The following is a 16,836-nucleotide window of genomic DNA, read 5'->3' as shown; positions in this document are numbered from 1 at the left end:
GAATAACTTACTAGCTTCTCTTTTCCTATTTTTCCCTATTCAAAACAATCCCAATACTCTTCTCTCTCTTCACTAATGCATGAGCCTCCAGCCCACTTACTTTCTTTGGCTCTTGCCCCAGCCTTTCCTTGTGTCCTCTCCTAGTTAGCATTCCATTAGCTTCACCTTTGTGGCCCTGTTCGACAACAACCACCCAATTAGTCTTGTTGGCACCCTAATTTTGCATTGAATGGTCTTCTTGATCTTTGCTTCATTCTCCACCATGTAGCCCACAAAACATGCCACTTAAGTGACTACTAATCACTACTCAAAGCCACATGGTCATAAACCCCCAAGACTCCACTTGACTAACTTCTATTATCATGACAATGAGCAAGTTAGAGAAGTCCACTAACTAAGAAGTCTATCACTTAGCATTTTGTAGACCAAACATGAGCTCCTCCACAAGACAAAGCATATCCTACTTTCACACCCTATGTCAAAAATACCACGACACTAGTGGCCCCTTGAGACCCCCCAAACAAGGGCCAAACCCAGAATAAGAGTCCGTGATAACTCTAATACCCTGCAAATCAATGCATTATGCCTCAAGTTTCTACCAACATAACTATTCTATCTAACCCAAAGGCTAAATACATAAGGGTCACCTTTTTGCCATTCGATCACATAGATCTCATCTAACATACAAGTCAGGACCTAAGGCTCGCACATGGCTTCTCCTCATAATAGGAACCTTACAAACTTAGAGCACCATGGATCATTGGTGGCACCTTACAAGGGTGGGGCATTGAGCATATTTGATAATCAGTAGATTGGTTCCTCGCATTGAGAGAACGAATCTTGCTACCAATCTAATAATTTTATTTGTTTGACCTTTTGCCCTTATGATAACACAAAAAGGATTTATGGGGTTATGATGAGGGTAGCATGCCCTACTAATCCCATTATTCCCCATCATGATCATGTGACAATGGGGTCAAACCACTCCCCTTCCTCCATCTCGATGCAACTAGGCTTGTACTTCTAGTAGAATCACAGACAAATGTGCTTGCCACATTGGTAGCATTACTCATTATTAGAGCATGCTTAAATAATTCTTTACTTTGCTTGTTCAAGCCTTAAAAATCTACCTCATGTTAAGTGAAGTTAGCTAAACGTATTGGTTGAATCAATATTTTATATTCTATTGTATGTGCATGAAGATAGCAGAGAATGCACGATTGCTCCTCTCTCTCTCTCTCTCTCTCTCTCTCTCTCTCTCTCTCTCTACATGAGTGTCGTGTTCACAAAAAATATTTTTGGTATCAGATATAAAAACCTTCAACATGAGAACCAAATTTTTTATATTTATTATTTTTGTAAAAAATGTGTAAAATTCAATAACATATTCATTAAGGTTTAAAGGTTTTCTAAATAAAAAATTGGCAATTCATTACATGCGAAGCTAAAGATCACTTTTTACTTATCTTTTTTCTCCTTTTTTTGCAAAAAAGTATTTTCTACAAATTCTCTCTTGAAAACAAAATTACACCAAGAACAAAACAAGAATAGAGGTTCTTTAGTTTGCTTCATTTCATCTTGCTTGGTGTTTGTATAGTATGTGCTAGAAAAAAGCTCACATTCCATTTCAATCATGCTATATGGAGTTGTACCATACTATATTGGTATAGTTGAATGCCCATTAGATAGAGGAGGAGTATTAGTGGATCCTAAAAGCATGTGAGGTTGCTTATTGCATTAAGGGCAAGTCATAAAGTAGGATCATCAATTTTATGGCAATAGGTTAGTGGGCCAATGGGCCAATGGGCCAAGGGGGAGGTGCCTTTGTTAATGACATACAAGTAGCAAAAGAGTTGCCGTTTCAACACTAGATCCTTCTCAACATGGGTCTATGGCGTAGTGGTAGGCCTCAACCTCAACAAGGAAGCAAGTTTTTTTTTTTTGGGGGGGGGGGGGGGGGGCTCATTAGTGGGGTAGGTGCCTACAAAGAGTAGTACGACTGAGGGGCCGATTGAGGTAGTAATGGCAAAGAAGCCTAGAGCTTGTGCAAGTGGCACAAATAAACAAGTAGTTAAACACCATCTACATTCCTAGGTGATGATGCACCTTGATCCATACCTCCACCAATGACCTAGCAAAGAAAGAGATTTGACAATAGCTAGGCTAAAATGACTACTCAGCATGAGAAGCAAGCATTGGAAGAAAGAGAGCAGCATGTGAAAGCCTCAAACAAATGGTGAGGGTGAAGCAAAAACAAGGGTTAAGAAGATGATGTCATGTTTGCTAGTGGAGGAGCCCAACTTATCTCTCTTAAACAATAATAACTCAGTATGTTTTTAGTAGTAGTTAAGGTGTCGATTTATCATCGTGCTAATTCGAACATTGATTTGATAATGGTGTCATACAAGTCATAGTGTTGTTTGATGCTATTGTGATCATGTGCTAATTTGATTGTTGTTTGATGCTATTGTGGTTGTGTGTTAATTTGATGTTTTCACTCATGTGATATTATCACATCATGTAGAGTTTAGTTAGAGTTCTTGCAATATTATGGTCTTCATTAATAGGCTAGTTGACATCCAATTATTAGTCACTAACTAAAGCATACATACCATTGATTACTAAAATTCATAATTCATGTAAGCATGAGTAATGCATGTTGCATTAAATAAATAAATTGTGCCATCGTGCTATATCACCTATGTAGTGTTTGTGAGTGCATGTGCACATGTGTGTTATAGTGGTCAATGTATTAGTAGTAATGTTGTACTAGTTTATCAAACATAATATTTATTACGTGTGTAGCTAATGATTACTTTTTTGCGAGAAATTTTATCATTTTTAAATATTTTTTATTTTTGTTTTTAAAACTAATCACCCAATTTACAACTTTATTATACATTTCTTCTTTTTAAAACATAAAGTTTGTCGCTTTTATTTAGTGTAGCTTTACTACTACTATTAGTAGGGAGGGGCTAGCAGTGGTGATAGCGATAACAAATGAGACGACGATGATGAAAGAGAGGGACAAAGGACAAAGATAAAGGACGAGGAGAGAGCAACGACCATGCAATCAAGGCTACTAGTGAGCACTAATTGGGTTGTGTCACATGGTTATTGGAGAGGCCTTCGAGCCACAAGCCACTTGGCTTGTTTTAGGCTAATCAACATAGGTGTGTTGCCATGCTAGAGAACACGAGAGACTCACGAACTACCAACATCAACTAAAGCTGCCTACATGGTGATGGCTTGCGTCACCTTGATGACCACCACTGTAGGCAAACACCACTCTTCAAAGCCTCATCATTGGTGTCGGCAAACACGGTTCTTCCAAAGTTTCATCATAAGTTATAAACTGATTGCATGAGATGTGCTAAGGCTAATCCACCAAATATGAGAGACAACGGTGACTCTAGAACAAGTAAGCATGAGGCCTAGGAGGGTGCAAAGGTTAGGGAGAAGGGTGGAGGAGAAGCATCAGGGTGGAGAAGGTTAGGGAGGAGGGTGGAGTAGGTGATGCTTCTCCTGGCATCATGGTTGCTATTAAAGTAGGGTAGGTGGATGAAGGCAAGGAGTAGAAGGACATGCTAAAGTGATGGACGATGTTGTTGTTGAGCAATAGAGTGTTGTTGTGTAGTTGGATGTCACCTCCTCCTTGCCTTGGTAATTTTCCTCCCTCCATCTACACCTCTATTTGTGCCAGCTTCAATGTTTGTAGTGCATGCAACATCAACATTATCATCAACATCATTGTGCTTTGTGCTTAGTGTTAATGGCCAATATTACATGTATACAATACATCTTCATTGCAATAGGGGGTGAGATTATACAATCCTTCTCTACAAGTGGCTCACACAATCAAAGCACTCCATCATACCACATATTCTATATTGATTATTGCACAACTTGGCCTAGAGGGACCTATTATCACCTTGCTAGTCCTTTGCTAGCCAAGTGCAACCAACACTTCATTTGATAGCTGCATACCCCAAGATTGATAGAGTTTCCATTGCACATGTTTGGGTTGGTGTGATCAGATTTCCTTGGAGTTGCATTTTTGTAATATGTGGAAGATAAATTACTGTGTAATTATCCAAGCTAGAGAAGAGACCTATGCTAGCTCTTCGATATGCTGGTTGTATAGCACGTTATGTTGGTGGTATAGCATGTTTATGTGTTTTTCTTTTGTACTACTCCTATGTTTTTACAAAGTTATACATTGAGCCTTAACCAAAAAAACTAGTGAAATGTGAAAGCCACCACATCTTAGACTTTGACTTTCTCGTTTTCGGTTTTATGTTTTGCAAGGTACTTTTCATCAACATGACGTCCAAGCTGCACAACAAGTTCCTAACCAAATTGGATCAATTTCAAAAACGTGCGAGTGTTGCATATCGAATGTATAGCTTGAAATAGATGTTTCATTATGCGTAGTTATGGTTAAAAATACATTCAATTCAGCAAGATCAATATCATACATAAAAAAACCAGACACAATCATGCTACCTAACCCGGGCGGCACATGGGAACGTAGTTTTACATTTAAAGTCACTTTCCAATAGTTTATTAAACCTTGATGATTTGCATAAAATTTTTCCCCTGTGGTGAGATTTTTTGAGGTAGCTTGGTTTTTCATCGGTGGAATGGGTAAAAATTCTGCGGTAGCTTGGTTTTTACTGGTCCTGGCCACATCAGACAAGCGCCCAAAAAAGTGGGAGAGGTTATGACCAGGGCCTATTTATTAGTACTACCGATGGTGCATGGTGTCGTCTTCTTCGATAGTGCTGTTGTGCTGTCCCGCAGATCGTTTTCTGAGGCGTCGCTGCATCTCCATCCCCAGCTGCGTCTCCCGTCCTCTCGTGGACCATCCGGTGAGCTCCTCATCTGCTCAGATGGTTTGTTCCAGCTTTTGCCAATCTCGCCCTATGCAGCATCCCTCCTTGTATTAAAGACATAAAGAGAAACACATCTCTGATACCACTGTCACAGCGCAGAGCGCGGTTAATGCTGGTTTTTTTCCATGTCTGATGTACACCGTCTGAAATGTCTGGACACATCTACATCAATGTGTGTGAGGTCACTCTGATGTAATATTGTTAGAAGTGATGAAGATGGCAGGCTGTTCTGAGGACTGCTATCAACGTGTGTGAGGTCACTCCGATGCATATTGTCAGAAGATGGCAGGCTGTTCTGAGGACTGCTATCAACGTGTGTGAGGTCACTCTGATGTGTATTGTTAGAATGGCAGGCCATTCTGAGGACTACTATCGTTGTATTTCTTCTTTCACTCTGATGTATATTGTAGAACTGATGCAGATGGTAGGCCATTCTGAGGACTGCTATCATTGTATTTCTTCCCTCAGAGCTTGTCAGTTTTGACCAAGATAGCTTTGAAATCTTTATTGATGTTGCACATCTCATAAGGCAAAATCCATGACTATTTTTGCAGAAATACTTAGGTTGTCATCGTGTATAACCATGGGTGAATGCCAGTTACTACGATCATGTACTCTTCAAATGATCATCAAAGTTGCCATTTTATGTCACTGTATGTGCATGTGAAATGATCATATACTCCTCAAATGGTCATCAAAGCTTAGGCTGTCATCTTATATAACTGTATGTATAAGCAAATACTACAATTGTATGCTCCCCAAATGATCATCAAAGCATTTCCAAAACAGAGAACTTTATTTTCTGAGGAGGTCACCTGCTTCAAACATAATTATATATATATGGAGAAGAAAAAGAGCCGTGCTGCCCAATGCATAATCGACTCACCAAATGTGCCTTTATATCACTAGAAAGCACGCGAAAAGCCAAATTCTTCTTTTGAAGGACCTAGTAGTGTTCTACAAGTTGTTTTGATTGACTTCTTTTGTACTGGGCAGCAGACTTAAAGGCCAAATTATGCTATGCGTATGTTGCAACTTAAGTCAATGCAACTTAAAGGTCTTGTATGGGAATAACTTAAGTCAATGCTGCCCCATGTTGCATGCAACTAGTGGATGCTATCACAATGGAGCTGTTGCTGCCAATTCGGTGCGACCTAGAGCTGCTGTTGTCTCAGATTGGCTGCCAGTCAGCAGCTTCTCATTGTTGGTGACCTGCTGCCTACCTGCGTTCTGCATCTGAAGATTCCAATCCTCATCACCTGCTGCATTCTGTGCTAGGACTCCTGCTTCTGCCTCTAAATTACCTTCTGGAGCAGTCATCCACCATCTTGGAGGCTCTTCCATAAGTAGACAACTTTGCTTTTGCTTCTCCTGCCCTAGAGACCTTCCTGGAGTACTTTGCCAACTGATAGACATCTGCATTTTTGCTGTTAGAGGTTCTTTCTTCATCAGACCATTTAGTTTTTGTTGCTGTTTCCTTTGGAGATAAAAATCTCATCACTCACAACTACACAAGATTGCATTTCACTTCCTTCATTGCTGTCCATCTTTACCTGGTGTCTCACCCAACATCCCCCCCCCCGTGATAAACCTGCACTCGTTACGCACTCAACACGGCACAGAAAGGTAACACGATATGAGCTCAAGGTATACTCTTGTATTATTCAATCCAAAAGCGGGATAACATAGACACATCCCAGGACTACACCCTCGTGACGCCGCACATAAGAGGGTTCATCACTGGGCTTAGGGAATCACACGTAGAGTGGAAACAAGGCAGGGCTTTGAGTCACTACTACTCCCTATATAAGTGCAATCGGTAGCAACGGCATGGTATAGCTACAAAGCCCTTACACACCCACACCACACACCCCCTCCCCCCCCCCCCCCCCCCTCCCCCCCAAAAAAAAAAAAACCCAAAAAAAAAATCCCTCCCTTGGAAAAAGCCTTTTCGAAGGACTACGTTCTGCTACTTGATCAATCAAGACAATCATAACAAGCCACTCTGTCAAATTTAAACTCTATTGTTTACACCTCAACCTTGGTCCTAGAGACATGGAGGCCAAGGGTCCCTATTTTATCATCATTAGTTTGGATTCATCATTCTTCCATTCTTTGGATTTTTTGAGTTCATTCACAATTAGTGTTTGACACATGGTCTGTCATCTTTACTGTAGTTTGTAGGGGTCCCTGTTGTATCATCAATAGACTTGATTCATGATCCTTCCATTCTTTGTGTTTTTTAGTTCCTTCACAATTAGTGTTCCTGTTATAGTCTCGTCTTCGTAGCAAACCCTAGTGTCTCTTTATAGGTGGGTGCTCTTAATACTTGACTTGTTGTGAGCATATCTTTCAAGAGAGCACACTAGCATTTGTTATCTCAGCTTCTTCATTGAAAAACTCACAATTTAAGCCCAAATTCTCTCATCCTGTTTCCACATCTATAGAGGCTTCAAGGGTAACCTCCGCCCCGTCAGAGTGAAGTAGTGTGGAAGTGTATGACCAAGACAAAGAGTGAACATAGAGAGAGAAGAGGGAGAGAAAGAGACAATGAAACGTAGAAAATCTGTAGTGAAGAATGCTGTATAAGGATGCAGATACGTACAGGGGTGCAGAGAGTATGTCTACATATGTCTCCATCTTGAAGATCTCACACTTCGTGAACTCGAGAGTAGTCTCCACGGTCAGCAGCTTGAAAACCTGAGAATACAAGTGAAAAAAAAGTGTGTAGATTGGGGCCAATAAATAGGGCACAAATAATACATGAAATAATGCGGGTCGGCTGCATTAAATGCAGCCAATTGGACAGAAACTATCCGACCTGCATAGTCCGACTTGTTGCAGACTGTTTGACCTGACACATGTCACGTGCCTTACTTGTTGTCGCCTGCTGATGTCAGTTGCTTGCCACATGGACTGCCTAGTACACCTGCTGAAAACTACTTAGTTTTGAACTTGCTTGTCTAGGGAATGCCAATCTCTAACACCCCCTCTTAGATCTTGGACACGGTAGAAGGCTAAGGGATCTGGAGTATTGTTGAAGTAAAGCCTGAGGAAGTGCCTTCATAAACAAGACTACAAGATTGTCCTCTGTCTTACAGTAGACCAAGGTAATAGTCTCATCCAAAATCTTTTCTCGAATGAAATGGTACTGGATCTCGATATGCTTTGTCTAAGCATGAAACATAGGGTTCCTGGCCAAAGCAATGCAACTCTCATTGTTGCACTGAAGAACAGTAGGATCTCTCTGTGGGCAACCAAGCTTCTCCAAGAGCGTGTGAAGCCACAGTGTCTCACATGTAGTAGAAGTCGCCACCTGATACTCCGCCTTAGTCGAAGATAGGGCAACCGTGGGTTGCTTTTTGCTAGTCCATGAAATAGTACCAACACCCAAAGTAAAGCAATAACCTGTTGTGGACCTCCAATGATCCACATCGCCATCCCAATCTAAATCACTCCATCCTATAAGTACTAAGTCTGTAGCACTTGTACTTGCTGGATAATATATCCCAAGATCAGGGGTCCCCTATAGGAACCACAAAATCCTCTATGAGTAGCTTGCCAATGCACCATCTTGGGTTCCCTTATGAACCTGGCCAACACACCTACAATATAACATAAGTCAACACGAGTATTGAGAAGCCAGATCAAGGAGCCAACCAATTGTCTAGAACGGGTGGCATTTACCAAAGGAAAAACGGAATGAGTTGTAGCCTTCCTATTCGGGTCCATAGGAGTCATAAGAGACTTGCATCCCCCCATCTCACATGTAGTCAAGAGTTTTTGTTCTACATACTACTGTTGGGAAATAAAGATCCCCCTTGGAGTTTGATAGATCTCATGACCTAGAAAGAAATGAAAAAGCCCCATATCCGTCATCTCAAACTTCTCATGAAGTGTTGCATTTGTCTGCTTGACCATCTTAGTACGTGTCTTAATCAAGTTGTTCACATAAAGGACAAACAACACACGACCTCCACCTGAGGTGTGAATATAAAGCTGGGGGTCGGCCTTGGAACGCCGATACTCCAATTTGTCTTGGAGGAGAATCTTCTCATTCCAAGCATGGGGAGCCTACTTAAGGCCATGAAGAGTCTTCCTCAACTTGTACACCTTATCGTCAGAAGAACTGAAGCCTAGAGACTGCTCAACATAGATCTCCTCCTTCAACTCCCCATTCAAGAAGGTAGACTTCATGCCTAATTGATAGATTGGCCATCTCCTATGGCAAGCCAAGGCAAGAACTGCGCGAATAGTAGCCATCCGAGCCGTAGTGGCAAAAGTATCATGAAAATCAATGCCTGGACGCTGTGCAAAACCTTTAGCAACAAGGCGGGCCTTGTACTTGTCCAATGTGCCATCACTGTGGTACTTGGTCTTGAAGACCCATTTGACTCCAATGATCTTCTTATGAGGAGGCTTCGGTACAAGGTACCAAGTGCCATTTCTCTCAATTGAATCCAACTCCTGCTCCATTGCTCTCCGCTAATGATCATGCTGTAAGCCTCCTTCACGGAGGTGGGCTCCCAATCCTGCATGGCACGAGTCATCAAATATTAATTAGTGTACACAAGCTCGGTGTGGTGTGCTTGGTTCCTTCGAGAATGCCACGGGCCATCCTGCGGCAACTGCCACTCCTTAGGGATCCCCTCAATCCTTGGATCATGGAGAGTATCACAAGCCCAATAAAAAGGCTAGATCTCGCCTCGTTGCTCACCATCTGCTGAAGTTTTTGGAAGGTCCACCAACGGCTAGGGCACAATCGGTGAGCTCGGTGGCTGAGAATTGAGCTCCTGATTTGAAGAAGAGTCCTAAAGAGGCACAAGCCCCAAAGGAATAGTGGTTGGTGCTCAACTATCACTTGGATCTCCAAGAACAGGGTGTTTCTCACCCCTCTCTAAAGCTAGAACTTCCACGAACCAAACATCATGGCTCATGTAGACATCTCACTTCACGGGATTATACAATCGGTAACCTTGAGACTGTGAGCTATATCCCACAAACACTTGTCCTTCGGAAGCCGCTTCAAATTTGTCATAGTGTGTTTTCGGGATGTGAACATAGGCATCACACCCAAATACCTTGAAATAAGAAACATTTGGCCTAGACCCAAAGTACGCCTCATAAGGAGTCATACCAACAGCAGTGGAAGTAGGGGATCGATTAAGAATGTGAACTGTAGTAGCCACACCCTCAGTCCATAGACACTGAGGTTTTTGACTATCGGGTGTAAAGGCCCTTTACGCTCTCCCGTGTATATATTACTTCATACACGTGAACTCACCCTAGTGGATGTAAGTGTACCGTACCCTAAGTATAAATAATTTCTTTTATTCTGTGTGTGTACCATAGTGGTACACACCTATCGGTCAACTCACTCTCACTGTTCAGTACTATTGAGCACCTTGATTAATGTGCCTGCTCTCTCTCTCTCTCTCTCTGTGCTTTTGCTTCTACTGGACAAATTGGTATCAGAGCATTGGTTCACAAACAATCACAATCGATGCACAGGCACTAGTTGTGATCAGAAACAGTCGTCAGGCTAGGTTGCAGAGGCGACAGTACTGTCGAAGGTGCGTGTTGATAGACTGACGGGCGCCAGGTTGTATAGGCAACAATACTCTTGTAGGCATGGCAACCAGCATGGGCTGCGGGGAGCAGGTTAGATTGATGGCTTGACGGCCTGACCAGAACGTGGTGACAAGGCCAAGTGTCAGACGCGCATGCGTGACGGGCCGATAGGGGCCAGGAGACAGTTAGGCATGACTGGCCAATGAGGGTCACGCGACGCGGGCTGCACGAACAGATGGGTAGGTCAATGGCCCCATTTTCTTTTAAAAATTCAGAAAATTTCAATTCATTTTATTTCCCCTCTTCCGGTGTTCGTGCGAGCAAGCACAGAACATGAATCTGCACAAATTTGCTCCTTAAAATTTGGTGTTTTTTCGAGATTTGGTGCCAGATACAAGTTTTAGTGATTCCTGATCCACAAATTGTAGACATTGAGTGCATGCGTCTCGGAAATTTTGGGGATTTTTAGATGCAAGTGAAATGTTTGCTTGTTTGAGCACAATTTCTTGGAAATTGTGCACGCTTGGACCCGGGAATTTGGGGCTTTTGCAGAATTCGTGAAATTTTTGCAACATTAGCCTGTACTTGATGCTGGGGAAGATGTATTGATGCAATTGGAGCAGATTCACTACAAAAATTTTGAGGCTTTTCACATTGGTGATGTATTTTGAGTTGATTTGAGACTGGACAATGAAATTTGCAGCAAATTCACTGTTGAGTGGGAGTTTTTCGAGCTTTGGATGCTTCAAATGTTGAAAAAGGGCAGCTTCTCTTGGTATATGTATTGCTGAATACTCACTATGCAGTGAAACAATGGTAAATACAACATTTGGGTATTATGGTGATGTATTACTGAAGTGGGAGCTGTCTTTAATGCAAATGTATCAGATTTGATTCATGTATATGCTGAAATCAGTACTTGAGACTGAAATTGCAGCTAAACATTTGCTTCTTGGACACCTTGGAAGTACAAGTGTACTTGCTATTACAATTCAGCAACCTTGCTATTGGCTGAAATCATTCAGCCCTTTATTGCAGTTGTGTATTGCTGAAGATGGCTGGCAGTGGATCTACATTTGGCACAAAGAATCTCTTTGAGATTCGTAAATTCGATGGCAATGGTTTTGATATTTGGAAAGATTGTATGCGGGGTATACTCTTTCTAAAGGATTGTGATGATGCTTTAGCAGAACATAAGCCTGTTGCTTTGTTAGATGAGGATTGGGCTAAAATGAATAAAAAGACCATTAATGATTACTTACATTAAAATGGCCGTCATAGATGATATCTTGGTTGATATAAAGGGGCTTGATAATGCTTATGTAGTTTGGGAGAAACTCAAGGCTACTTATGAGAATACAACTCCTGTCAATTAGGTACATCTCATGCGGAAGTTGGTCAACTTGAAGCTTGATGAGTCCAAGCCTACCTCAGAGCATTTGAATGCTTTCACTGGTATTTTGAGTCTGTTACAGGATGCAGGTTTGCCAGCTTTTGATCCTAAATTAAGGGCTATCTTCTTGCTCATGACCTTACCCGACTCATGGGAAGCATTGGTTGTCATCGAGCAAAAACCCCAACTTGACATTTGATGGTGTGTGTGGTTCTATTCTCAATGAAGAGATTGGACGCAAGGCAAGTGTGGAAAACAGTGGATCAGGCTACAATGTAAGAGGAAGAATTGAAAAAATATCTAACGCTACAAAAAAAAACAATAATCGCAGCAAAAGCAAGGAAAAACAGCAAGATGTAACTTGTTATCAATGTGGTCACAAACGGCATAAAAAGCCTGATTGCAGGTACTTTAAAAAGGAACAAGAGCGTAAGAAACAGGCTAATGGAAGAGGCAAAAAGAATGACAAGGATGGCAGCTCCACCCCTAAAGAGACAAAAAAAGCAAATGTGGTTTCTAGTGTTGTTATTGAGGAAATAGAAGATGATAAAGATGCTGATTTGCTGGTTGCATTTTCAGATCTGCTTGTTATGACAGTGGAGGACATGTATAACACTAAAACAGATGTGATAGATGCTTTGTTGCTAGCTCATGATGGTTTGTCACAATCGTGGATTGTTGACAGTGGTGTTTCTTTTCATGTAACTCCATCTTTGGGGCGTTTTTTCTACTTATGGAGAAGGTAATCTTGGAAAAGTCTACCTTGGCAACAATCATACATGTGATATTGAAGAAATGGGCACCATACACCTGGCTCTAGAAAATGGTCAGGAATTGATTCTACATGATGTTAGGTATGTTCCTGGCATCAAGAAGAGCTTGCTTTCTGTTGGGCAGCTAGACAACAAAGGTTACTTTACTACTTCTAGTGGTGGTATGTGGAAAATACATAAAGGATCTATACTAGTTACTAGAGGTGGTTAAAAGGGGACTTTGTATTATCTCTACTGCAAGACACTTTTTGGAAAGTTTGTTGTGGTTGCTGAAGTACAGTCACACATGGAATTATGGCAGAAGCGTCTTCGACATATGAGCCAAAAGGGTTTGCATGCACTCTCTTAACTTAGAAGAGTTGATGTGAAAAACTCAAAGCTTGACTTTCGTGATGATTGTGTTCTTGGTAAACATGTAAAGAGTCCATACTCTCATGGAGCCTCTAGGAAGGCATGTATCTTGGATTTAATCCATTCTGATGCATGCACCATGCCAATAAAAACTCATAGTGGTTTCTGTTATTTTGTGTTTTTTATTGATGACCATTCTAGGAAGCTATGGGTTTACTTGCTTAAGCAGAAAAGTGAGCCATTGGATGCTTTAAAAAGTTTTGTGCATTGGTTAGTACTCACTCAAAAGGGCTTAAAGTTAAAATGCATAAGAACAAATAACAGGGGAGAGTATGTATCTAAAGAATTCAATAAGTTTTGTGATGTCAATGGGATTAAGCGAGAGCTTACAGCTCCTTATGATCCATCATCTAATGGTGTGACTGAGTGAATGAATCGCACGTTATGTGAGAAGATTCGGTGCATGCTGTCCACAACTAATCTCTCGCAATCGTTTTGGAGAGGGGCACTTAAAAGCGCGGTGCATATTCGCAACCGATTTCCACATCGTGCACTTGAAAGTGGTATCTTTGAAGAGGTTTGGTCTGGCAAACCTGCTTCATATGACCGCTTAAGGGTCTTTGGCTGCGAATGCTATGTACATGTACTTGTTGATAGTAGAACCAAACTTGACATGAAATCTCATAGAGGCATCTTTATGGGTTATGGAGATGAAGGTGAAATGGGCTATAGAGTTTGGGTTGCAAGTATGAAAAAGGTGCTACACAGCCGGGATGTGGTATTTAATGAGTCAAAGCTACTGAAAAATGTCACATCTAATGACTTAAACAAAAAGAACGTTAAATTTCAGCATGATCAGTTACTTGAGCAGCCATCAGCCATTGAAATTTCAGCTTCTTTTGATGCTAATTATGACAATCAGTGTATCATTATTGAGCTAGATGAAAATGGGCAGTAAGGGGATGCTGAAAAGCATACTGAAAATGAATTACAGCAGCTTGAAATTGTATTATAGCCACCTGAACATGTAGTTCAACAGCCAAACAATGAGGTCATTGACATTCCCTTGGATGTGGATCCATTACCTGATAACACAAATCATTGGGTAAGAAGGTCTACACATGTCAGAAGACCTATACAAAGATTTGATTCTTCTTTGGACTGCATTTTGCCCACAAATGAAGGTGAGCCTCTTACGTATAAAGAGGCCTTATCATGTGAATTAAAGAAAAAGTGGAAGCTAGCTATGTAGGAAGAAATGAAGTCATTGTAATAGAATGATACTTGGGATTTGGTTACATTGCCCAAGGATAGGAAAGCCATTCCTAATAAACGGGTCTATAAAATCAAATGTGTGGATGGCAAACCCAAATACAAAGCTAGACTTGTGGCTAAGGGCCATACACAAAAGGAGGGCATTGATTTTCAAGACTGTCAAAATGACCACTCTTCGAGTGTTATTTGCCATTGTAGCATCTATGGATCTTGAACTTAATTAGATGGATGTTAGAACTGCATTTCTGCATGGTGATGTGGAAGAAGAGCTGTACATGAAATAGCTGGAAGGCTTTGTTATACAAGGAAAGGAGCATTTGGTATGTAAGCTTAAGAGAAGCTTGTATGGTTTGAAAGAGGCTCCTATACAATGGTATAAAAAGTTTGATGCTTTCATGCTCTCACATGGTTTTAAAAGTAGTGTAGATAACTGCTTATATATTAAGAAGGCTGATGATGTTAGCCTGCTCTATTTTCATTCTCAGTCTGTCATCTCCTGGTTGTGAGCTCTTGTCAAAGTCTGGCAGGAGACAGAGGAGCTCTGTCAGTTTTGTATGTGCTGTTTTTGTTTGCATTCCCTTTTCGGGTGTCACTCAACCCAAAATGGGCCTTTTTGTGTGCAGTCGGCCCATATTTGGGCAGGTCGGCCAGTTTTGGTAGGTCGGCCAGTTTTTCTGGCCTTGGGCTATTTATAGCAGCCCCCCCAGTCATTCTCAGTACATTCTTTTGCAGGTTCAGCACACTCTCCCTCCTCTCCCACTCCGGCATTGGTGCTGCCATTGCTTTCAATCTGTTTTGGTGCCCTCACTGATGCTCCGGGCTGCGTGAAGGGACTGATCAGTCCACTTTGGTGTATTTAGCATTTCATTTCAGTCAGTGCAGATTTTCTTCCTTCATTCCTTGCTTTCTCTCTCTCCTCCTCTGTGTTCGTGTTCTTCTTCCTTTGCGCACTCTCACAGATGATGGAAGCCTTATTATACTTGTACTTTTTGTGGATGATATGCTTATTGCTGGTAAGCATAAAAGCCATATTAATGCATCGAAAAGACAGCTGAATTCAGCCTTTTTCATGAAGGATTTGGGTGTAGCTGAACATATTTTGGGCATGCACGTGACATGAGATAGAGAGTAGAAGCTCTTATTTCTCTCACAAGAAAAGTATATTAGCAAAGTACTTGATCGTTTTTCTATGGCTGATGCTAAGCCTCTTGGTGTACCTTTTCCACCTTGATTCTTTTCTTAAGCTTAGCAAGGCAGATTGCCCAAAAGATGATAAGGCAGCTAGCTCTATGAAGGGCGTTCCTTATGCTTCAGCTTGTGGTTTACTCATATATGCTATGGTTGCCACTAGACCTGACATTGCTTATGCAGTGGGAGTTGTAAGCAGGTTTATGCCAAATCTTGGCAAAGCACATTGGAAAGCTGTGAAATGTATCTTATGGTACCTTAAGGGCACACAAAGAAAATGTATTAGCTATGGCAAGGGTATGTTAGATCTGTAGGGATATTGTGATGCAGACATGGTAGGTGACTTGGATACTTGCAAGTCTACTAGCGGGTATATCTTTGCCTCGATTGGTGGGGAGGTTTCTTAGTGCTCTAGATTGCAAAAGATAGTAGCACTCTCTACCATTGAGACTGAATATATTTCAGCCATTGAAGCTTCAAAAGAAGTAGTTTGGCTTGGTCGTTTGGTCAAGGATTTTGGGCTGCCCACCAAAACACCTGTACTTGGATGTGATAGCTAGAGCAGTGTATGCTTGGCTAAGAATGCCATGTTCCATGGACGTACCAAACATATTGATGTTCGGTATCATTTTATTAGATAGGTTCTAGATGATGGTCTAGTCACCTTGACTAAGATCAAATCACAGGATAACCCTGCAGATGTTCTCACTAAAAGTCTTGCAAAGGCTCAACATGAGCATTGCATTAGACTTGTGGGAGTTGGTTAAAGGTTCGCTTCGGACCTTTAAGTGGGAGGTTGTTGGGTGTAAAGGCTCTTTATGCTCTCCCGTGTATATATTACTTCACACACGTGAACTCACCCTAGTGGGTGTAAGTGTACCATGTCCTAAGTATAAATACATTCTTTTATTCTTTGTGTGTACCACACTGGTACACACCTATCCGTCGACTCACTGTTTAGTACTATTGAGCACCTTGATTAATGTGCCTACTCTCTCTCTCTCTCTCTCTCTCTCTCTGTGCTTCCGCTTCTCGACATTGACGATGCTCCATCATGGTACGGACTATCTCGATCACACTGTGATTCTTCTACTCCAATATGGCATTCTCTTGAGGGGTGTTTGTATTGGCAAACTCCTAGTGGATACTTGTCAGAGTGCAATGATGCGGAAGTGTGGGACCAACTCTGAGAGAGAGTGAACACAGAGAGAGAGAGAGAGAGAGAGAGAGAGAGAGAGAGAGAGAGAGAGAGGAGACAATGAAATGCAAAAAATCTGCAGTGTAGAATGCTGTACAGGAATGCAGGAATATACACAGATGCAGAGAAAATATTTGCGTATGTCTCCGCCTTGAGGACCTCGATCTCCGTCAGCCTGTATGCTGTCAGTCT

The 16,836-nt window shown here is 41.5% G+C and overlaps 1 protein-coding gene across 3 annotated transcripts in view; it reads left to right on the top strand.

Moving 5' to 3' along the window:
- The first annotated feature begins 4,713 nt into the window (after positions 1–4,713).
- The window catches only part of PIP (proline iminopeptidase), an 87,781-nt gene continuing 75,658 nt past the window's right edge, over positions 4,714–16,836 (top strand). For all 3 annotated transcript variants that reach the window (XR_015689325.1, XM_087670233.1, XM_087670234.1), the window contains exon 1: positions 4,714–4,871. Coding sequence is in view for 2 of the 3 variants with exons in the window: in XM_087670233.1 (XP_087526359.1) it covers positions 4,724–4,871 (148 nt within the window). In the remaining variant the exon portion in view is untranslated. The remainder of the gene's footprint in view (positions 4,872–16,836) is intronic.

This window comes from Lygodium microphyllum, chromosome 28 (genome assembly GCF_053477565.2).
Source record: "Lygodium microphyllum isolate KBCC chromosome 28, Lygodium_microphyllum_v1.1.10, whole genome shotgun sequence".
Lineage (NCBI taxonomy): Eukaryota > Viridiplantae > Streptophyta > Polypodiopsida > Schizaeales > Lygodiaceae > Lygodium > Lygodium microphyllum.
The sequence above is the reverse complement of the archived record's forward strand: the minus strand, read 5'-3'. Positions and strand labels throughout refer to the sequence as shown.